Below are 23,420 nucleotides of genomic sequence, written 5' to 3' on the forward strand. Positions count from 1 at the left end.
TTCATTGCTTATGGGAAGTGGTTTAGTTTCAATCATTTGTAACCTAGTACTGATGACACTTTGATGGATCTTTGTATTTGGAAGCTTTTCTGTGTAGTGCCTCCAATACTGAAATTCAGTACAAGCATTTGTTATCTTAAGTCTCCAAGCTTCTGACCTCTTGTCTGAATTTCAGAAAAATATGATCTGGATCACATTTGAAACTTAGTGTTGCTTTTCAGTTTTGTGTATAATAGCTGCCTGCTTCTCCCTGAATCCTTTCCATCAGTTTTATTCCATATAAAATCCTGAGGTAGAATATTCAGCTTAGAATGTAACATATGGCCCAATGTGCCACAGGTGGCATGGGGCTATGTGCCTGTCACTGAGGCTGGTGAGTGGTGGGGGAACCCAGAAGGCTATAGTGAAGTCCAGCTGAATTCCTTTTTCCTTATACTGGAGTGGGAAACAAGGTGTATTTACTATTGCCTGCTTCATTATGATGCTAGAACAATATTTTGATCATCCTGTGTTTGTTTGTGAGTAAAGGAAGACTTCACTTTATCATTCTTGTCAACTGGACTGTATTTTAGAGAGGTGAAATATAGAGGAAGGTTGACTTTCATATACAAATGCACAGATGTTTCTTACCTACTTCCAAAGAGCATCCCTTCTTGGAATGTAAAGTAAAACCTCAGTATTATTCTAAAAGCCATTCAGAGAGATGCGTTGTAGGCCTGGCTATTTTGCCTTCTGATGCAAATGTTGAACACTTAGAGCCAGGAGCAGCACATTTCAGTTTTCTTGTGAAGTAGAACAGCAGAGTTTGAGAAAAGCTGACCAAAGCTTAGGGCACCCTCAGGTCTGGCTCAGGTAAGCTGTAGCTCGTGTGAATCCAGGAGGATCCAGGGCTGCAGCTTCAGCTGTCACAAAATTCATCTCTCCTTCTTCTGTGAAGCCTTCTCCTTTTTAAAATTGCCTCCCTACAGAAGAGACATGATGGTTTCTCAGTGCCAGCCTCAGGAGCTTCACGCTGATGTGCCACAGTCAACATAGCAAAGGAAATTTTGTCTGGTTTTTGTCTAGTTTTTGTAGGTGATAGTAGGAGTCACCTTACTATCAACATAAGGCAGTGCACTAGAAGAAAACTGCAAGTGGTTGACTTGTTGTTATAGCATGGAGTGAGGATCTCAGCCTGAGCTGGGTAAACCACTGGAGGTATAAAACCAGGGAGGGTTGTGTCAGGGCTCCTGGTGGAGGGGGGGTAGCAAAACGAGGGAGTATAGCATCTGCCTGGGTGTTTATCAGATGAATCTGATTGAAAGAGTCAACAAACTTAGTGAAACATTTGTTGGTCTGGGATGCTGGACTGGGCATTTGAACAGTAAAAGAAGCAGTGCAGTGGTAGCTTGAATGTTGTGCTGCTACAGGATGAAATTAACTATCTGAGTTCCTTTTGGGAGGCAGCCAAAATGCTGCCAGATTTATACCAGGTGGGGACCACAAAGCAGCATAGATTATATCCCTATAAATTACTCCTTTTTATCTTTAATTTCCATGCTGAGAAAATGTTTTTTCTCAGAGTTGTGCTGAGTGGGGGGGATGGACATGGCTAGGAGTTCATTTAGTAGAACAAGAGTAGAAATTGCAGTTTGGGTTTTTCTCTTTATCTCAGGAGGAAGCTAAACAGCCTTTTTAGAGAATGTAAGACTCTTAGTGGGCAGAATTACAAATTGCGTGGGATAATTTAGGAGATTATACCTTTAAATTTAGTTTGCAACACAACACTCTCATGATTTGCAGTAGTTTTCTGAAAAGTTTTTCCTCTTTATCATTCAAGGACACAGGATAATAATGTTATTATCTACATGGTGATTGTCACACAAATGTCTGTAATTGCTTTACATCAGTAAACATCAGGAGTCTCGTACAGCAGCTGCAGAAAAATGTGCTGAAGTTTGTTACATGTCTAGGAATATCTCTGAAAAAAAATTAATCTGTGTTTGGACTCCATTTTTGCTATAGAAGATCCAGATTTGGTATTTTTCATTTTCCTTTTCTTGTCTCTGAATTTTTCCCCATTCTGTTATATCCTTTTTGTAGTAATGACCAGACAACACGCATTATTAAAAGGCAGGGTACATTCCAGATTACATGATGGCATAATGTTCTCTGGTTTATTCTTTGTTCCCTTCCAAGTAATTCATAACATTCAATTTACTTTTTTTCATCACTGTTAAGTACGGACCTGACATTTTTGTAAAACTGTCTATTATAATGCCAGCATATTGTTCTTAAATGGTAATAATAATCTCAGGGCCCATTGCTAACATATATATGTACAGAAAGCTTGATTTTTCTCCATATGGAGATCACTATAAGAGGGACATAGAAATCTGAAGCGTGTCCAGAGAAGGGCAACGAAGCTCCTGAAGGGCCTGGAGCACAAGTTCTGTGAGGGAGCTGGGAGTGTTCAGTCTGGAGAAGAAGAGGCTGAGAGACCTCATCACTCTCTTCAGCTGCCTCAAGGGAGGTTGGACCGAGGAGGGAAACAGCCTCTGCTCCTTAGGAAACTGTGATAGGACCAGAGGGAATGGATGGAAGCTGTGCCAGGGGAGGTTTAGGCTGGATGGTAGGAAACGTTTTTTCCGTGAGAGGGTTGTCAGGCATTGGAATGTCCTGCCCAGGACAGTGGTGGAGTCACCATCCCTGGAAGTATTTAAAAGGCATTTGGACCTGGTCCTTAGGGACATGGTTAGATTATGGTGTTGGTCAGAGGTTGGACTAGATTATCTTGGAGCTCTCTTCCAACCTAAAACATTCTGTGATTCTGTGATTTTACATTTCTCTGGATTGGATTATGTTGGACATAAATCTCATCAGGTTTCTGCAGTATTTCCGTGAGCTATGTTTTTTAGCACCGTGGGTAAACTGATACTACCAGAAAATCTTTTTACTTTACTGATCATACCATTTTCCAGTCATTTATGAATAGACTGAAGAAAAGGGCTGAACACAGAGGGCCATGCCTATGATGTGAAAAGTGTCTGTCTTTGCCCTAATGTTCCTTTTGGGTTAGTCAATGCTTTCTTCATGTGAGCAGTCCTTTGATTATTATCTTATTTAGAAATTTGATTAAGTCTTTTTTCAAAAGCACATTTAGGCATCTGTGGATCTGTTCTCCACTTTTTCCTTTGTTCTTTTAAAGGATCACAGCATGTTTCTGAGACAGAGGTCCCTTTTGCAAAGTCACACTGGCCGTTCCACAGCATACTGTATGGTTTTGGGGGTCGGGTTCTGCTCCAGTTGAGTGTTTCTCTGCTCATTTGCCTGGCAACACACTACAGGAACACTTCACAAATTAGGAAGCTTAAAGTCTACCAGTCATACAGTGCCAAAATTCTGTGCATGAAAGGATCCTGAACCTCTCCCCATCTTCACAGAAGACACTGAGGCAAAGAAGCTGTTCAGTTCTTGTTGCATTTCTGTCTTTTGTTCTGTTTTCTTTGAGCATGGACTGTCATTGATTATATTTGTGGACAGTGCTTTCCACATGACTGTGCTACTTCACTTGTAGTTATATTCAATAATGTTTTTAAAATTATCTTAATGCTCTAGTTTGTGGTTTCCTCATTGCTTCTGCCATATCCAATGTTCTGGGTCATGTACTACCTACATGAGGGACCCTCTCTCAAAGGATTTTGACTCCAAAATGAGCTGAAATATAGCACATGGGTATGAAACCAGTCTTGCTTTCCCTGAGTTGTGGAAGTCCCAGGATATTTTTTGAGGGCTAAAGCGTCTGAGATTTAAAGCAGACTGCAAGAAAGAAGGACTCATGGCAGCTTCTGGAGCTGTGAACCCCTGGTTATCAATACTGAAGGGCTGGCTAGAGAGTACTGAGAGACCATTTTGTGTCCTGTGCTCACATTTCCTTCTGAGGCAGCTGAGACGTGTCTGGGGCACTCACTCAAATGCAGAAGTGGAAAGTTTATATTTAATGTAAATCTTGCATATCAGAAAACACAGCCTTTCATTTTTATCATAGGAAGTATTGATAGCTGTGGAATAGAAAGCTATTGCAAAAAGAGGCTAACATGATATATTAATAAGGTAGTTTAAATATGTATTTCAAAGTGATGACTGGGCATGGTGATCTCAGAGTCTTTTCCAACCATGGCAGTTCTGTGATTCTGTAAATAATGCAATAAAGTGTTGTAATACCAAGCAAGTGCCATTCAAAGAACCATCTTCAAATGCCTCTAGAAAATCAGAGCAAAAGACCTTTAAAGACTTTGAAGAGAAATTTGAAATGCAGACACAGGAAGCTTAAATGCCATAATGATGAGGAAGGGTTGTAAGAAGTACAAGATATTCTGAAAGATAGAAGATACCCCCATGATGACTGAAGCAATGTTATCATATCTGCATTTTCTGATATATTGTATGACTGTCTGCTTTCAGACATCATTCAAGAGTTCGATCTCAAATGAAGATAGTAGAAAGAGCAGGGGAAATGTTACATTTATTTATTATGACTTACTTAAAAAATTGTTGATACCACATATAATAGGTGGGGAAAAGGGCTCTCAAGAGGCAGAATAAGAGAATGTCACCATCTTGCTGCTCAGATAAAGCAACCTGTGTTGGACCTAAGCAAGAAAAGTTGTTTTCATTTCTATGGGGCATACACATTTTAATTTTTACCTGCTTACATAGAAAATATAAGATGCTCTATTTGCAATCCGTCAGTGTTTCCAAGGACAGATCTACTGACCCATGATTGCTTATAAGCTTAAAGTGAGATGAGGTAGACTCACATTACATAATTGCATTTTCATATGAATGCTTTCTGGCTGCAGGTTTGCTGTTGTCTTGATTCTCCAGCCTTGTTTACAAAGAGAATTGGCCCCCTAGTTTGTTTGAAACTTTATGGCAGCTGTTGCAAGGATAGCCTACAACAACCTGTAATCCATTTTTAAACACTTTCTTATTTATTTCTTTTAAAATTGTTATAGTTGCTTTTTACACAATCTGAATGTGGGTTGTGCTTTTTGCAATACCCATTGGGATACAGTTTCTTCTCTAAAGGGTTGGCTGCCCCTGAGTTCTAACCTAGATATAAGTTCCAGGTAGACAGCTGACAGTGTTACCATGCGAATTAGAAAAGGAGATAGCAATTTTAAGGAGAGAAATATGAGGTGGGCAAAGAAAGAATTAAATTGGGATTGCTCATGGCTACCCACTGTGGCACGTTTTAAGTGTCTGTTGAGTTCAACACCATGCTTCTCAAAGGTGAACTTTTTAGCCCATTTTGTTTGTATCTTACACTTAATATTAGCATTGGATTATGGATATTTTCAGTCATCTTAATTATGCAGGGTCATGGTTATTACTGAAATTATCACTGAAAATGTGTGTTTTTTCTGTATAGACAGAGAAACGACACAAAGCCCTACAACAAAGTTGGAAACAGAGAGGAAGAGAAAGATGAGTGAACTCTGAAGCTAATTCTTCCAGCTGCTCTATTTTAAAGCTCCTTTGCATCCAATGAAGGATGCTGTCCAGCTGAACAATGCAGGATGGCTGGGGTTAATATTCTGGGGTGAAGGAATGATCCCAGGGCAGCTTTGGTTCCTATGCTCAGCACAGGAGCTGCTTGTTGCTCTTGGCACAAAACCATAGCTCAGACATATACAGGGAGATAACCTTGGAAATCTGCAGTGGGGTTTTACATCAGCCTATCAATAAGTGTCATATGATGGCATTTGACACAAAGCTTTTGGGTTTTCATGTTAATGTGTTGGATAATGGCTGTTTGAAAAACCTGCATGAGCTCGGAGGAAAGGCATGAAGTTCTAAATGGACAAAAAAGTGTAAAATTGCAATGCACCAGCAAAAGACATTACAAAAGACTCATGCTGTTCTAAACAGTGAGTGCTTCCAGCCCACTCTTCCCCCTTAAACCTTCTAAAAGCACCCAGCTGCGAGCCCTATAATGAAAGTCTAAAGTCGAAATTTAAAATAAAGATGTTAAATTTATGTTTTGAAATCAATTTTTAAAAGATTACATGGCCAGTAAGCAATGCTGAAAACTCTTATTATGTGGAGCAGCAAACTGTAGCTACTGAACTTCTCCCAAGAGCTTTTCCTCTTTTTTATTGTTAACACCTGCCATCCTTCTTCTGACTCATTGCACTGGCCTTCATTATCTATTCTTTTTTTATTTTTTTTTCATTTTGATCGAATAGAATTTTTATTTATTTTGCTTTTGAAGTTTGTGTTCATCTTGTTTTAGAGTCCTGCAGACATCTTAGATATAACAGAATATGTATAAGTATTTTTGAGTCCCTGTGGTGGCACAGTAGCATACTTACATGTCTGATACCTTAGTGCTTCAGGCAGCCTCACATAGACAGGATGTTTTTCCACAGTCACCAAACCACTGAGAGACAAGCCCCAGCCAGTTTTTGTGGGAAACCTGCACTTGGTGACAAAAATTTAGCAGGAGTAGAAGGCTGATAAAGAGACTGAATAATTACCCATCAGGATCAGGAGTGATCTGTTTATGAAAGCAATGGACTGAAAATAAGGCTTGGCCAAGTTTCTCTGGCATTTCTCTGCACTAATCCTAAAAGGTCACTGCTGTGAAAATGTGACTTCTCTGTCCCTAAACAACCTGGTCTGTTCATAACAGGTTTTGTGATCTGTTTAGTACTCTGAAGATATGTCACTTAAGTCTTCAGATTGCAAAGATCATTCTGGAAAAAGAAATTTTCTGCACAGTTGACATGGCAAGTGCCTTTGTTTTGTGCAGAAGGGGCTAAGATGAGGTGCTGACTTATTGCTTAGGATTTAAACACCTCTATAGTGTTTTAATTGAATGTAATTTAAAAATTAAATGTTTAATTTAAAACACCTCTGGCACCATTTTGAATTGGAGAAGGGAGCTCTTTCAGCCTGTTCATGGGGTCCTGTGAGACAGTGGACTTTATAGATGTGAATTTAATGAATCTAGAGGTCCCAAGCATTTTTCATAGTGCAGGTGGAAGCAGAGACTTGGAAAAAAACAGGTGGCCCATAGGCAGAGTGAATTTCCTGAAGAAAGCCTGTGTCTTGGAATCTTCTGCAGTCCTTCATCTACTGTAAGAATACATGAAAATTTTGGGTTTTTTTTTTAGGAAAGTTTTTCATATTGACAAGTGCAACTGACCTTTGAAGTAGCTACTGCGTCAATACATGGATCTAGATGCATTCAGTAAAGCAGAAATAGAAACAAAGTGATCATTTGAATAATGCATGGGGAGTTAATATGATGTATACAATTAAAGCTATTTATTAGTAATAGAATCTTAAATAGAATCTTTCTTGTATTTAGTCCTCTCCTCTGTTGACTAGATGAGCTACTGGGGTATACATTTTAGAGGTGAGACCTGTGATGTTCATCTGTGTTGCAATGCATAGTGTCCTGTCTATGACTGTGTAATCAATAAATTGATAAACTTTTATATTTTCTATCATTCTTGTAGGCTATCATGTGGAGTTATATAAAAGCAAAAAAGTCAATATTCATGTAAGCATTAATAAAAAGTGTCCAAATATGTATTTATTGAGAATTTAATAACTTTATTGCATCAGGGGTAAACACCAGAAATATGATTTTCTACTTGGAGAAGTCTTTCAATTTCTTTTTTTATACATTTTAAATATACTGTTAAGCAGTTTGCCTTAATGTTCAAAGATACAGCAACCATAATTGTTGGATGAAAAGCTAATTAGGATGAAGGTGATAAAATTGTTAAGTTTTTCTTATTGAACTTTGCCTGTTTCAAGTAACAAACCTATGCAGATTTTGTTACAGGGAGTATCCCAAAGTAACTGGGATGTTTTTTGCAAAATACTACTTTGATTTGTCATAGGCTGAGTTGATAGCAGGACATAATGCAATTTACCACTGAATTCTTCTCCCATATTTAAGACTTCCCAGTGCTTACCACTTGCAAATAAAAAATAGTTAGAAAGCATATGAATTAAGGGAGGAGCCTGGGTATGAAAACCTTTCTTCTGACCTATAGCAGATGGTCAGATTTCTAATTTAAAATTTTCTTGGAGTTTTGGCACAGTGCCATCTGTCTCCACAGCTGCAACAGTGCAATAACTCTGTCACCTCTCTTAGAAAATGTTTCTTGAGAGTGAATTTAATGCCTAGTGAAGTGTTGAATTTACAGCTGCTGGGAGTAGAATATCCTATGTAAGAGAGGGCCACGAGGCCCTGCTGATTTCCCTCACCTGGTTACAAGCAGGGTTGTGTTGATATGAAACTGTTGTGAACAGCATTAGGGAGTTGCAAGGAAGATATTTCCAGTTATTTGTTTTCACCGACCCTTCAGTAATCCTGTGTACAAAGAATAGATCAGCAGTGTCAGTGGAGATTTTACACAAAGAACTTGACTGAGATTATGAAGCACATTCATAATCATTACCAGTGTAACAAGACTGTTTTCTGTAAGGTTTTTTGTCTCAGCACTGTCAGTGTCTATTAAAATGGAAAATGGCAGGCGGTTGAAATTTTAAATACATTTCCAAGTGTTCAACCCACATATCTGCTTAGGCCTTCAGCTGGAAATGCTGGCCCACCTCTGCAGAGCTGCCAAAATAGTTTTTTGAGTAACACTGAATGGGTACTTGTGGTATAGGAAACACTTTCCTGATTTTCTCTATTGAAGGCAAGTCGGACTCTTCCAGATAGAAGAAGGATAACAGGCACTCATAACTTGAATTTGATATGAAATTCAGTTCTGGGAGGAAGATCTTTTTATCCTATGACTACAATCTGAATCATCAAGTTTGCAGCCAGGTGGAGGTTATGGATACATGAAGTTAGCTTGCTTTCAGAATTTTGTGTGTAAGTTTGGCTGGCTCTTCCACTTTTCTAAACTTACAAATAAGATTTATGACAGGTTTACAGTTCCCAGATCTTGCAAGGCTTTCAAGTCCTTCATTAGCCTTGTCACTTTCAGGCAATAGGAAACTTGCTAATGTTTTGGTTTTTTTTTTTGGAAGATGTCAGTTGGATACTCTAGGTCCATCTGGTTTCTCTCCATGTTCATCCAACCTTGAGCTGCATTCATAGGTGAGGCTTGAATGAGTGGTTTCTCTGACAGTTTATGTGAATCAGTGCCTGGAAAACTCAGGTGACTGGAAAGGGAGAGAGAGGGGAAGATGAGACATCTCCATTATAAAACCAGTGGTGGGTGCACAGGCAGGAAAACTGTCAGAGGAAATCACACAGGTAAGGGCTTCTTGACAGTGGAAGAAATGGCAGAGCAGAGACTTTTTCCCTCACACTCATGCAAAGACAGCAACCTTTTGAAAACTGGTATCAGTGCTCAACTTATCCTCCTCTTTTTTTCTCATTTCCCCCTCTGCCTCACCCTCCTTAGGGCAAAACACACCCCAAAAGCATAATAAGGCTCCTGCGTCTTCCCATGACCCAACCCCATTCAGTGTTGTGTTTCTGAATAAACAAGTGTTTTTCCCAGCAGGGCTAGGGGACACATTTGTAGTTTTCATGACTTTGTCAGCATTAAGCTCTACCACAGCAGCACAGTTTGAATTCTGAGCAGTGATTATCAGCTATTTGAATACAGCGGTGAACTCCTACAGGCTCCAGTAATACATTCACTTAGCTCTTTGGTTATCGTGAGTAGATTTAGCAAGTTAGCATTCATTTTTCTGTCATTTTTCAGACTGACACATACTCTCTAAATCTTTTGTGTCTGCTCCATTCTGGTGAGCATAATGATTTTCCTGGTGTGGTATTGAAGATACTCCTATTTAGAGGGAAAGTGACAAGACCTTGTAGCAAAAGAATTGGACAGGGACAGATTCTGTTGTGGTTCATCCTGCCTTGGCCTTACGTTGCATTCTTGGAGTAATCTTTTTGTCTCTTTATACTCTTTTTCCTCATCCACTGAAATGGACACGATATTATCTGATTTTTTTATCACAATTTGTGTGACTTCTCTACCTATGCTCTAAGTCACTGTCTTTCAGAAGTGGGATTTGATCTTAACTGTGGCCTCTAGGTATTATGTCATTTCACATAGCTTTTAATTAAAATGACTGTAAGTGATGAGTAATGTTTAAAATTTAAGCTACTTAGAGGTCACATTTTAATTTCTGCTATCAAATCATCTTGCAGACAGCAGCATTTTTCCCTGAATCATTAAGAGTGGATTAATACACAATTTGACAACTTTTTTTTGCCAGATATTTTCTTCGACTCTGGAGGGAGGGTTTCAAATATGAGGAATAAACTGTGTCTTGAAATACCAAAATACATTTGTCTCCAACAGATAGAAGGGCTAGTCAAGTTAATCATTATTTCTGTGAAAATCAGATCCTTAAAAAATTGCTTGTGTCCTTGATCCTACAAGCATTTAGAGGCATTCTTAATCTTACAGATGATCAGTTCCATTTAGTTTATTTAGATCACACAGATGCTCAGGTGTCTTAAGCACACAGATGCTTAAGTCTCTGCCCAGGCATTTATGGGATCGGAGCCCTAGATTATGTATGCTAAATGGAAAAATATCACTGCAAACAGAGTTGTTTCTCATCAAAAACTGTTGTGTAGCAAATTGTATTTTTCTAGAAAAATCACCAAAACCCACCTGTTTTTCTTAGTTTTGTAGCTAAGAAACAAAAGCACTCTGCCATCCGGATAGTTTTCTTCTTCTGTTTTTTCAACCTAAAGAAAAAACGTTGGGATAATAGGAAGAGGGAATGGGATGAGAGTAGCATCAGAGCCAATTCTAAACACTGAAAATATTAATACTGAAAATATTTGGTTTAGCATGTATGAGTGTGTGTGTGTATATATATATACATATACTTATTTCAAAATTTAAAAATATCTCTAGTTTTTCCCATGAAATGTTCCAGTATTTTGCAATAATTTATAATCTCTGTAATACCCAGAGTGTGTATAATAACCTGAGTTGTGCTATGTAATATGTCATTATTTTGGTGGTTTATCCCCAAAGGTCCACGAACACTTAGCAGTTTCCTGTAATATTTTCCATTACCCTTGAGGGATTTTTAAATTTTTTTCTTTTTTAAATGTATTGTAAAGCTTTCAAAATAAGTCCCAAGGCAATGGCTTCCAGAAGTACAGCACATAACTAAGTGTATTAATGGCCAGACTGAGAGGCTGTTCCCCAGCTGCAAACAGTTAGTTGCCTGTGGAACTCTGACAGATCAAGACTCAGCTGGTCCTTAAACAGCTCTCTGATACTGAAAACACAAGCACTCTGAAGGCAGTGATTGGTGAGGGGAGATTACTTAGAATGTTGATAGAAAGTCTACATCTTTGCATCAAAGCTCTGTTTGCATCATTTATCTTCTGCTGCAGAAGACATTGAAGTGAGGATCAGACAACAGAAGGACCTGGACTTCTAGCTCTCTGGCAAGGTACACCCAGTAGTTATCCATCACCCACCTGTAAATACTGTAACTCTGGAGGCTCAATAAGGCATGATGCCTCTCTTCTAGCTCTTAATCTGGCAAGCTGGTCCCTAGGCTTGGTCCCAGTCAGCACTGGGATCAGAATTTTGCCAGTGTCATTTTGCAATTTAGAGTCAACTTGAGAGTCACCTACAGATCAAAATCCCCTTTAATGTTTACAGCAGCTGATTAGTTGCTTTGGTGGTGGTTTTTACTAATTTATTTATTTTATCACCACCAGTTTTCTTTGCTTTGGCCTTCAGGTTCATCAGGGGTACAAATGAGATCTTTGTTGTTTCAGTGTTTAAACAGATTGTTGTTCCTTTACAGGCTTAAGGAAATAACTGTCAGGTTTACTTTATGAAGAGGACTAAGGAGTTCACTTTGGTTTATAACTGACATAGCAAGATTTATTTCCAGGATGAAGATTCAGTAGCCAAAAACTATGGCTTTCTGGGGAGTAGTATGCTTGACTGCTTGTTTTTAACTCAAGTTTTCACCTTCTAGAAAGCAAGTGAAGCTCTCCAGTTTGCAAACCAAGGATGAGAAGAGATGTAACATATCCTTAGCAAGTTACTTGGAAATATTTTGGGTATTTGCCCATCTACTCTGCAGACAGAGAGACAGAGCAGGCAGACATTAGGTGAACAAAGACAAGATGATATTTTCACAGTGAGTGTAATTGCACATGCAGCAGAACTGTCAAGAGTTGCAGAGATTATTTGTGCAAACAAAAAATTTCATAGGATTCCCACTCATTGAAAAGGGCTGGAAAGGTGTCAGAGCAAGATTTTGAAGTAATTCTACCAGAATGTATCAATTTGTGTAGACAACAGCATTCAGCAGCACGGGTTATCCAGTATCCTAAGAAGTCCATGTGTTTAGAAGTGTTCTAATGATCGAAGTCTCAACATGCAGGGACCTTAGCAGTGCCTCGAGTGGAAGGCAGTCATTGACCACTTACTTATACGTATTTGTGAAAAGAAACACATTGTATGTGTTTGTGATTTTGTCACAAACACATGATACATGTGTTTCCTGATATATGTTCCCTCAACTCTGATTAGCATGACATTGGACACCTCTTCTCCAAGCAGCTGCTGATTTTTCATGAGCTTTTAGGAAGCTCCTCATTCCAGGCCTCTACTGCTGGATGGAATTGCCCAGTAAATGCAAAAGTTATTGGAAGAAACCAACACATTTGGAGGGTCACTTTTCTTGCATAGCCTTGGTTTCCTTAGCATACATGTTGTAGTCAGTTTTGCTGTAAATATTCTATATGAGCATATTTCTTTTCCAGTTTTATTTTAATTTTATGTAAAAATATACAACAACATACTGACTTCTTCATAACAGCCTTGCATAGTCACATTTCATAATTTTTTTGTAGTAAGACAGATTCTGCTTTGTAAGCAAGTTCTGAAGTCCTGGGTAGCTGCTAGCAGAAGAGCACAGCAGACCTGTGCCCTGAAGGCCAGGCTGCTGTACAACCTAACCTTGATGCAAAAATGATCAGGAGGGAGAAAACCATTTCACATTCTCACTGTCTCTTTCTTTGTCTCCAACCAAGTGCATAGCAAGTCTATTTGTACCATTTGCTAAAGTATTCAGCTACACATTATACAGAATTTCTGAAATATTGTCAAAGCTTTTAATGCAACAAAGAAATGCCTCAACTTTCTCTACAAATACTTTTTTTTTTTTTTTTTTTTTCATGATAGATAGAGAAATGCACCATGGGCTGAATCCAATATTTTGACAGAACTGTCATCCAAACACTCATCACTATGACACTTTCCTTACTTTTTTCACACCGAATAGGGTTAGTCTGAGGCACATTGGTAATGTGAATAATTGCAGTGTGGGAGACTCTCAGGTTCAAAGCCAGTCTTGTTACCTTGCTGTGTGAGTGCTAGCTGTTAAAATTTGCTGTGGTTTCCTATTGTGTGCAAGAATACTAATTGCTTTAGCAGCACTTAGGCATTTTGTTTTTCTCTGTTTTAAAAGGAGACTAGAAATGTAAAAATATAGTCATCTTAGATAAATTGGACAGCACTTAAGCAATCAAATGTTAACGCAGTCTTGTAAAAGTAGTTTAAGGAAATATTTCAAGCTTTACTCACTTGGATTGCATTCTCAAGAGCCAAAGTACAGCTTTTTTTTCCTGCACAATTGAGTCTTAAATATTGCACCAAGACACAAAAGCCCTCAGGTTTTACTAGTCCTGTAACACTGCTTAAGATTGTTTTGAAAATAGCAGATTTGCCATCAGCCAAGGCATCTGTTAATTGATCAATTAAAAAAAATGTATGGGACTATCTTAATTCCCTTAGACTACAGTTGTCTGGTTTTTTAAGGTAAATTAATTTTAACAATTCTGTTTCTTTCTTTTTTGTTTTTTTTTTTTTCCTCCATATAACCTCTAGGCTGTTGCAATGAATTGTTTCCTTCTAATGCAAGTGTGAAAGAAAATGATACCATATTACAGAAACAGCATTTAAATTAATTTTAACTGTTTCAGTTATTTAAAACTTACATTAGTTTTATATTGTCTTGTATCTGAATTTTCTTCTTTTTGTTCTCTGACTGCTTTTTTATACAGCACTTTTTCTCATTCTTATAATTTCATTATCCATGCTCACCACCTTCTTAAATTCTCAGAAGGTTGCTTCTTGCTAAAAAGCAACAGCCATCTTTAAAGGAAATGTGCAGTCTCTGAGCATTATCCTTTTTATCCCCTAATCATTTCTCAGTCTTCTTTTCTTTTTATTTTTTTTTCCTTGAAAAATATACTTTTTTCTCTGAACAAGTTAGTATGATTCATTCTGTCTTGCTTTGACTTGTCTGACATGATCAAGTATTATTTATTTGGACAAGTAATTACTAACTTTGTCTGAGGTTTTTTCCTGCTCTCTTATTCCTCCCCTGTAAGATCAGACAATTTCTAAGAATAAATTCTGAGAGAATCAAGAGACATAAACTCTACAATTCAAATTACCATTATTTTCATAATCCACAACTTCTGAATCAGATGGGGACTACAAAAAGATATTGATAACCTGTATGTCAAGACTGTTTATTAATAACAGTCTCCATACCATAACATACCATAAGAGATAGTATTTTCAGGTTTTCTCAGTGATATATGCATGTTTGGAAGGTCGTAATTCCACGTGGCACCATATTTTAGTAATACTTTGTGGTCTGACCATGGAAGCAAGAAACAGTACTCGTTCCTTTGGCTGCAGCACTAAAGCCAGGGATCCTCCTTGACCAAGGGGCAGGCAGCAGTGGCCACTCACTCACTGAAATTGATGCAAAGCCCAGAATGTTTCCCCAGAACTGTTTGTGTACAGGCTCACACCTGAGCAGTACATGCTGGCTGGTTTTAAAATAAACCATCTTCATCACACGGGCACAAATCAGGGGGAACCCCGCTTCTTTGGTGGCTCTGCAAATGGACCCCCTTACTCAGAGATTTTTTTCTCCCTTATACTTCTGATTTCAGCTTGCAAAGCAGAAACCTGATGTTTCTTCAGTGCTGCTCTGATGTTTTGAAGGGGGCATAGGAAATGTAGCGCATGAGCTGCAAAGAAAAATTTGTTGAGGATGGAAACTCTTGTAGTAAGTGTAGTAGGAACCAGTGGGGAGCTGCAATAAAATAAATAGAAACAAGTTCTGTTCTTGATATAACTTGCATTTATCTGTGAGATTTGTACCCAGGGTCTGAAATAGACAATAAATTAGGCTGCCTCACTCCAAACACATATGCCAGAACTCTGCCAGTGTCTGAACAACAAGATCACACACAGGGACTCCCAAAATGAAACTTGTCCACAGCCTGTACTTATTTGCATTACTTAGATCAGGAATGGAATTTTTACTGTCTTCTTTTCTACTGCCAGCTCATCCAGTCATAATGCCACAATCTTCCATATACTTTGTGAGCTCTAACATGCCCTCACACAACATAATTTCTCCTCTTAGCCCTTTCCCAAGCCAGTGTTGGCCTGGATCTGCTGGTGTTACAGTTTGGGGGGTTCTTGTAGAGAGGTGCCTGGCACTTCTTTGCCTTTTCTCTCTCTTGAGAATGGTGTAAGTTGCTTCCCGTCTTTCACCAAAACCACAGGTCAAGAGGAAAAGGGAGAAAGGGATCTTGGCAGCTCCCCTGGTTGGGGTCTTACCCATAGGAAACAGAAAACAGGCAGGCAAGCAGAGAGGGTTTTTCCCAGGCACAGCTGACAATACTGCTACTAAACCCACACCCTCTCTTCTACTTGAGAAAGGTTGGTTTTTTTCTTCCTTATATCCATTCATCATTACTATGTACAACTGTTAACTGCAGGAGAAATATGAATTTTGAAAAAAACAAATTGCTTACGAAGTTACTGTATTCACCTATCTTAAATTTCATGTTATTCTTGAGGTATCCAGATGGAAGCAACATGTTTGATGTACTGAAACCTACAGATTTGATTTCATCTTCAGGTTCAGCATTTTGACACATGTAATTCAGTTTAGAACAAGAGGTTCACACCTCAGAGTGGTGCCTTTTGTGGTCACAGGCAAAAAGCCAGTCTCCAGCTACTTGTATCATACTGTCCCTCAGTTTGTCTGAAAGTAATCAAAATGGAGGAGGCTGTTTTCTTTTTTTTAATGATGTGGCAAATTACTGCAAGTTGAATTAATTTCAAAAGAGGGAAAAAAAACCACCCACCCAAACAAAAAACCTTTATGTGGATCTTTGCAGGCAAATTCCTGCAACCTACTCTCTGCTGCTCAGCCCTCACACCACCAGGAAGCATTCTGACTGCACATAGATCCTAGCAAATAATTTTTAATACTTCATTTCAAGTCTTTGGAGATTGAATTTATCATAAATTTGGAAGCCTGGTTTAATTGCACTAATTATATTTTCTCCTGGGAGTTGATGGATTACTACTTACCATCTTCTTGCTGTACATAATAAATCACACTGAGGCTTTCTCTTATTTATACCTGCTGATAGTGTAGGAGATGAGTTGCAATAGGCATTAAAGAAACATGTAATAAATTAGCCTAAACCATTTGCTACATGTTGTTACTCCTTTCATAGGTCTGTTCTCACATATGATGATAAAGATTCTATTCTAGAAATAATCGCAGAAACTCCATTTTCATTCTCTCTGAGGGGAATACACTGGGGAGAGAGCATAGTTCAGACATCCACTGCTCCTCATCACATCACTCTATTAATATCCATTCTCATCCATTTATTTTTGAACCGAACACTGTAGATCTGGGAGTTATTCTGCCCACCACACTCCTCTGTCCTTGTGAGGCCATCAGATGCAATCATGCACGTGTTGGAGGCTTGATTTTGCAGCTGCTGGCATTTGCCACTGAAGGGACACAGGCATTAGGTGATGACCTGTCAGAAAATAAAGTTCATCTGTCACTTTCAGGGGCCAGTTGCTGGGATATCTTCTCTTGTATAGTGTTGGGAAATCACATTGGCTCCTGGTCTCTGAATCACCTTCTCTGCTCAGTGTTCATCTCATGCAGAAAGGCTTGCAATAAGTATTTATCATTTATGTGGAAAGAAAAACAGTCTGCTCCTAAAATTAAGTTACCATTAAATTGGCGTGCTTTCTGTCATCTTTAATTACTACTGTGTATTTTTAAGGAAAAAAATAATTTGTTTCTTGGAGTGAGGGGGACTCACAAGAGCTGATTCCCTAACCCTATCTTCAAGTCTTCTGTTACAGTTTTGCTCTGAAATCTTTCCCTTTCTCACTGCCTTTTGCAGTGAAAGCAATAGATAAGAACAACATTAGTTCAGCTGTGATGCTAAACTGCTTGCTGGGGACCTCCATTCCCAGGCAGAAAAGTGAACGTCCCTTTCCCCGTGGTGAGGAGGCTTCTTCTTGGGTATTTGTGTGCCTTCCTCACCCTGGGGGACACAGAGGTTGGGGACAAGTCTGTGCTGGGGCAGGTGGAGATTATGTAGACCTTTGGCATTTCAAGCACAAGCTGCAGCTGCCAGGGGATGACTTCTGCTCATGGGGGGTGTTGGGTAGGATGCTGTGAAGCACTGAGTCTAGTGAGCTCAGCTGAGAGTGCAGAAGGACCCACATCTCTTTTGTTTCCTGAGCTGTTGAAACCAGGATTTTAAATGCTGCTCATGCTGTACTTTGTCTGGTTACGCCCTTTTATAAATGGCATTTTCGCAAATGTGGTATCACCTGAAGATGGATCCTCCTTTCAGATATGGCAATCATTTCCCCTTAATTAATCTTGATAGTTTGTGCACCTTCCTGGAACAGATCTTCATGAGGAGGAGGAAAAGGCACATTTCCTTCAGGAGCGAATTATGAACACACTAAATTGAAAAGCTGCGATGTTCTGTCACATTAACTCGGTCCCCACAATGCAGCAGTCGAGCTTGATAAATGGTGACATTAAGAATAACATTAGAGAACACGTACACAGGGTTGTGATGGCAACCAGGATACCTAACTACCCAGTGTTAAATGCATTGCCCTCTTCATTTATGCCTTTGGGAATGATGGACAAAGGGGGGAAAAATATCAGTATTTTTTCAAATTTTTCTCACAGTTGATGAAACGTGCTGTTATGGCTGGACCTTCTGCTGAGCTATAATCCTGTAACTTAAGTGCTATGAAAAAAAAATAGTTATGCAATATTAAATACAGAAGGTTATGACAGATAGCAGAACTGATTACACAAATTATTATATAATAATGTATTTATCTATCTAAACTATGTGTGTGAGTGTTATATAGACCCACAGGAGGAGTATCTGTCACTGTCATTCCAAAGTGCTGACACTGCTATGAGCAGGAGAGTGACTGCCTATTTATGACTGTTAGTGGCAGCAAGCTTTATTTTCTTCTGCTTTTTGACCTACCTTTTCCTGTTTCTGAGTGGCTGGTATTCATTGCTTTCTTTAAACCAGTTATCTGGATAGGGCTTGCTTATTAAAAATCACAGACATTATTTTAAATCACACCACTGTCATTTAATCTCTTTAGTGGGTCATGTTGCGGCAGAGTTTTTGACTGTAGCCAAAGCACAGATTGTTTTGAATTATACCCTTTGATTTCAGTGCCACCTAAACAGTGGCAGGGGATATTTTCCAGAGCCCTTGGTAACATTTTCACCTTTTCATTGCAATTGATAGCAACAGGACTGTTCCCATGCAGCCCAGCGAGGTCATGTTCAGGCTAACACTGACCACTTCCATTCTCGCACCAGTTCCTTCTTTTGCTCTCTCTTCTGTATAGACTTCAAATACTTATTTCAAAAGAATATATTTATTCTCTTTTAAAACTACCTTTGGATGTGATGCCCAAAAGAGCTTGAAGCCATTTAAGCAACTTTTGTGTTGGATCTGTTGCTGATACAGTTGATGTGTGCAGCCCCTTGGTCTCTCTCTTGCCAGCTGTACCTTTGCTGCAGGTTTATGGAGCCAGGAGCTATGTTCGAGCAGCAGATGCTGCACTTTTATGCAGCATCTAAGACGGAGGGAATCGGGTCCATCACTCTGGCTCCTACAGTGTGAGCAAGTTACAATAGTTGAAAAATGTTCTGGTTTATTTTTAGTCTGAAGGATAACAGTGTGGGCAGTGGGGAGACTGGAAAAAGTGGCAGAGAAATTCTGATGTTTCAGTTTTCTTCTTCTTTGGAACATTTGTGGGGAATAAGTGGGTGACAAACACAGGCTATGACTCGTGTAAAGGTCCTGACTCCTGCTAGGTGTAATTTCTGCTGCAGAAGGTTTTGTGTTTTGGGGTGGGGGTTGGAAACCTTGGTAGGAGGGACAAGGAAGGGAATTTGGGAAGTGAAAACACCTGCCTGCTCTGAACCTATTTGCATGGTGAAGCAGCACTATGCCATCCAGAGAAAGCTGCCTCTGCTGAGCAGGATGAAGCTGGTGCAGGGCAGCCCTGGGGACAGCTCTGGATTTTTTCTTTAATTTCCGTATGGGGGTAAGGCACCAGGTGGGGAATCAGTGGATTTGAGGACAAGACAGTCCCCATAATTACTCATCTTACATTTTAATTTCTGTTATCTTTTCTGTATTTTTTTCACAGAGCTAAATGTAAGAGAATCTGACGTACGGGTGTGTGATGAATCCTCGTGTAAACATGGAGGGGTGTGCAAGGATGAGGGCGACGGCTTGAAATGTGCGTGTCAGTTCCAGGTAAGGGCTGCTCACCTTTTCCTTTGCTATTTCTGACCAGTCTTTTAGGTCTACTGAAGTACGTGTGAAATCAACTGCTCTAAAAATTTTGGTCATCAACAGTCTAACAAGACTCCTCTTTTAATGGTACTAATTAGGATGGGATCTGACTGAGCTTCAGCAGAGTGTCCATGGGGAGCAAGTGGAAAGTTCGTGTTAACTCCCTGCACAGTTTTGGTAGGTCAGGGAGCAGCACAGACCAACATGGAAAAGAACAGGGGAACCACCACATGCTGAGCACCCATGGTCCCCACAGCCAGCATGAGCAGAGCTAGAGAGAACTGGGGGACACCTGCTCTCTGTCTCCCCACCTTGCCTCATCCCATCTTGAGTCCTGAGATGGAAGGGGGAGTGACCAGGAGCAGAGCATCCAGGCGTTGCCACGCACGCTGGATGAAGTTTTATCATTTAAATGCAGTACTTATTATGGATCACTTACTCTAATAGTGTTTGGAGGATTCTTCCCTGCTCTGCTGGTGGCCAAATGTGGCACATTAAACGCTGGAAGATCTCAAGGCACTTTTAAAATCACAAAATTACAGTTTATGAATAAAAAGGGGGAATCAGCTGTACTCAGGGAAGAAAAAAAAAAGGTTTGGAAATTTGGTTTTTAAAATTAGTAAATTGCAAGTTCAATTTGTTTCCTTGGTTTTGAGCCCTTAGTTTATAGGTTTTATACTTATCATTGCAGTATTTCATGCCCTCCTGCTCCCCACTTTTTAAAGAAAAAAGAAGACTGAGGTTCTATTGTTTTTACAATTTAAAGCCAGGACAAATGTATCAAATGTTATGAGACTCTTGGTAAAACTGGAAGAGGTGGTAGCGTTATCAATCAACCCGGAATGGACTATCTTTCTATATTTTAAAAATAATTGTCTGGTTTTTTATAAATAATAAATCAGGGGGAACCGGCATAGCAACAGTGTGTATGTGATCTTACACTGGGTTTGGGTTCCAGTGTTTCAGAGCTGGTTTTTGATGTGGTCTCATTAGGTGGGTACCTGTGCCAAGGGCATCCTGCAGCTTATGTCCCATAATAACAATGAGATCCAACTGCCTTTTAAAAAGAGCAAAAATACTTAGGAGAAGAGCTTTATTCATCAACCTTCACTCTGTCTGCAACTTTTTTAAATGAAAAATAATACAATGAAAACCCAATAATGATTAAAAAGAGGAAAAGAAATTCAACCCTAGGCTAAGCAAAGTTTTAATTTATTTTCTGTAAGCAGGGAATTTTAGGACTCCCTAATATCCAGGTCATGAGGACAAAAACGATACTTCTTGAAACCCCATCTTTAAAACTACTGTTATTTTTAACTTCACTTGTACATCTGGAAATGAGGAGAGGTATGGTATTTTTCAGACACAGGAGATCTAGTTCTTCCTGTAGCTCTCAACCTTAATTATTTGTCTGCAAGTAACACTGCCAAAATAACCCAGGGGACAAAGACCCTGTCAGAACTGTTAGTTTTCCTGGGTACAGGACTATCTAATTTTGTCCACAGACATTGCAAGGTTTTGAAAAGGAATTAGACTAATCTCAGTGCAGTGGTTCAGCTTAACACACATTGAAAGGCAAAGGTGTTCTGCCAGCCTGTTCTCCCTGGAGTGTGTTCCCTGTTCCTCACAGGTGGGACAGAGCATGTGGATAAATGGACCCACCCAGGCACTTCCTATGCTCTTAAAACTGCAATTTTTAGAAAAAATGTCCTCTAGCGAGAGAGCTGATTAATTAAAATGGTCTGGGGTCGGGGTGCTGCTCAGAGGAGGATTTTCCTGCTGGCAGGGGACTGCTGCTGAGTGCAAAGCTACTGGTTGCCAGACAGCAAGGTGTACTGGGGAACAGAGGGACACAGCTGTTGGCAGCAACCCCTGAACTAAGGTCAAGGCTGACACAAACCATCCCTCAGATTTGGGAAAATGCATCACGATTTCTGTTCCCTACCAGGCATCGCCACTCCTTCCTCCTCCTCATTATCTGCCACCATCCCCAGCCTGGCTGCATTTCTTACCTCTTTGGACTTCTTTAAATATTAACTAGTCCTAGTTTTTCCTCCCAGGATCCCCTTTGGAGATGACTGGCTGCCAAATTTCAGCCTTGTCACTGACACAGCTGTAATGGCATGTCAGCAAGTGCTCTGTGGGCCACAACCTTTCCTGGTAGGCTTTCTCTGTCTTGCCAACTCTCCTAACATAAAGCAAGATACTCAAGTTTGATTACCCAGAATAAAATTTACAAATTAGACCATAGGAGAGGTGCTGAAGGATTCAGCTGGGCTTTGCTTGCAGTGACCTTAATGATATCCCAAATCTCTGCAGGCCTAGTCAGGAAACAGGGTAACTCTCTTTTTATTACAATGAAGGTGGGTAATAACACATATTCATCAAACCTTTGAAAAGCTTGCTGCTGTAATTTGGGTTATGGACTGGCAGGTGAGGGGAGGTGAGGGAGACCTGGCACAAGGCTCTTTTTTGGTCTCAGTAAGACAGGCTTCACAACAAATGGTTTAACAAGACAGAATAGGAAAAGGAATATAGATAGTGAGGAGATCTTACATCCCTTCTGATGCTGGGCACTCTGCAATCACACGCATCAGTGAATTGTCAAAATGGATGCTGTGCAGAGTAGATCCTATCTTTGGATAGATGCTCACCCTTTTGGTCATTCGAGCTATTACAGGACTTCCTCGCAAGAAAACATGTATAGTCCTAAAGTACATTTGCATGAGAACTTTTGGCTGCACTGAACCAAATCACTGAAGTTTTACCACACTCTAAAAAAGGAATTACTTAGCCTCTTGTTCTCTATCCCCATGACAGAAATGTGCAAGTTTTAAACATCACACACTGCAGTTTTTAATACTGAATAGAGAATTATCTGTTGCAAAGCATTGTTCCTCCAACCTGTTTAATTTTCTCCTAGAAGTGGCTGGTCAGTGTGAGATATGACAGGACTGGTGGTTGTGGTCTTGAGAGCTACTCACTATGGGAAAGTATTACAGAACTGTTAGAAATAATTTTCAGAGCTGGCAGCATGATTTATTTCTGTCCGTGCATGCTTAGCTCATTCTTAGTTGTTCATCCACATCAGGATGACAAGGAAGGAAGGATAAGACTTTCAAAATGATGCTTCAAAAACTGAGTATTTTGAGGTGTATGTGTGTCAAAGCACAAAGAAACTGTTATGGCAGAGACTGTCATGTGGAATTTGGAGAAAAAACTCCTGTCCTTTTGGGGCAGTTTAGCTTGACTAATGCTGCTGTTTCTGTGTGAACTCTCACTGGCTGAACTACACTCTATATGGCTGAGAAATCTGATGGCCAGTCTGTGTCTTTCTTCATTGCTTTTTTGGTTTTGGGTTTTTTTTTTGCCTGAGGTTTTTAAAGATGAAAAAGGTGTCTGAAATTAGTTACCATCTCAGCCCTGGGCAGGGCAATGTCTCCTCCACACAGTGAAATGAGGTTTGGATCTCGAGTTCAGCAGGGAGTTGTGCAGGTGATAGGTGGATTGGCTGGCTCAGTGTGTTTCCAAGCATTTTAATACATATTATGCATAAAGGGGTGTATAATCCCTCTTGCTTAGAATGTAATAAAATAATGAAATGAATGCTGGTCCTGCCTAAGCCATCCCAAATGAGATTTTTTCTTTTCTTCCTTTCTTTTTATTAAGTGTCAATGCTACTGACTTT

The 23,420-nt window shown here is 39.6% G+C and overlaps 1 protein-coding gene across 1 annotated transcript in view; it reads left to right on the forward strand.

Moving 5' to 3' along the window:
• TMEFF1 (transmembrane protein with EGF like and two follistatin like domains 1) overlaps positions 1-23,420 on the forward strand; it is a 121,005-nt gene that overhangs the window by 50,159 nt on the left and 47,426 nt on the right. The window contains exon 2 of the mRNA XM_030445039.1: positions 19,584-19,693. Coding sequence (XP_030300899.1) covers positions 19,584-19,693 — 110 coding nt within the window. The remainder of the gene's footprint in view (positions 1-19,583; positions 19,694-23,420) is intronic.

Source organism: Calypte anna, chromosome 2 (assembly GCF_003957555.1).
Source record: "Calypte anna isolate BGI_N300 chromosome 2, bCalAnn1_v1.p, whole genome shotgun sequence".
Lineage (NCBI taxonomy): Eukaryota > Metazoa > Chordata > Aves > Apodiformes > Trochilidae > Calypte > Calypte anna.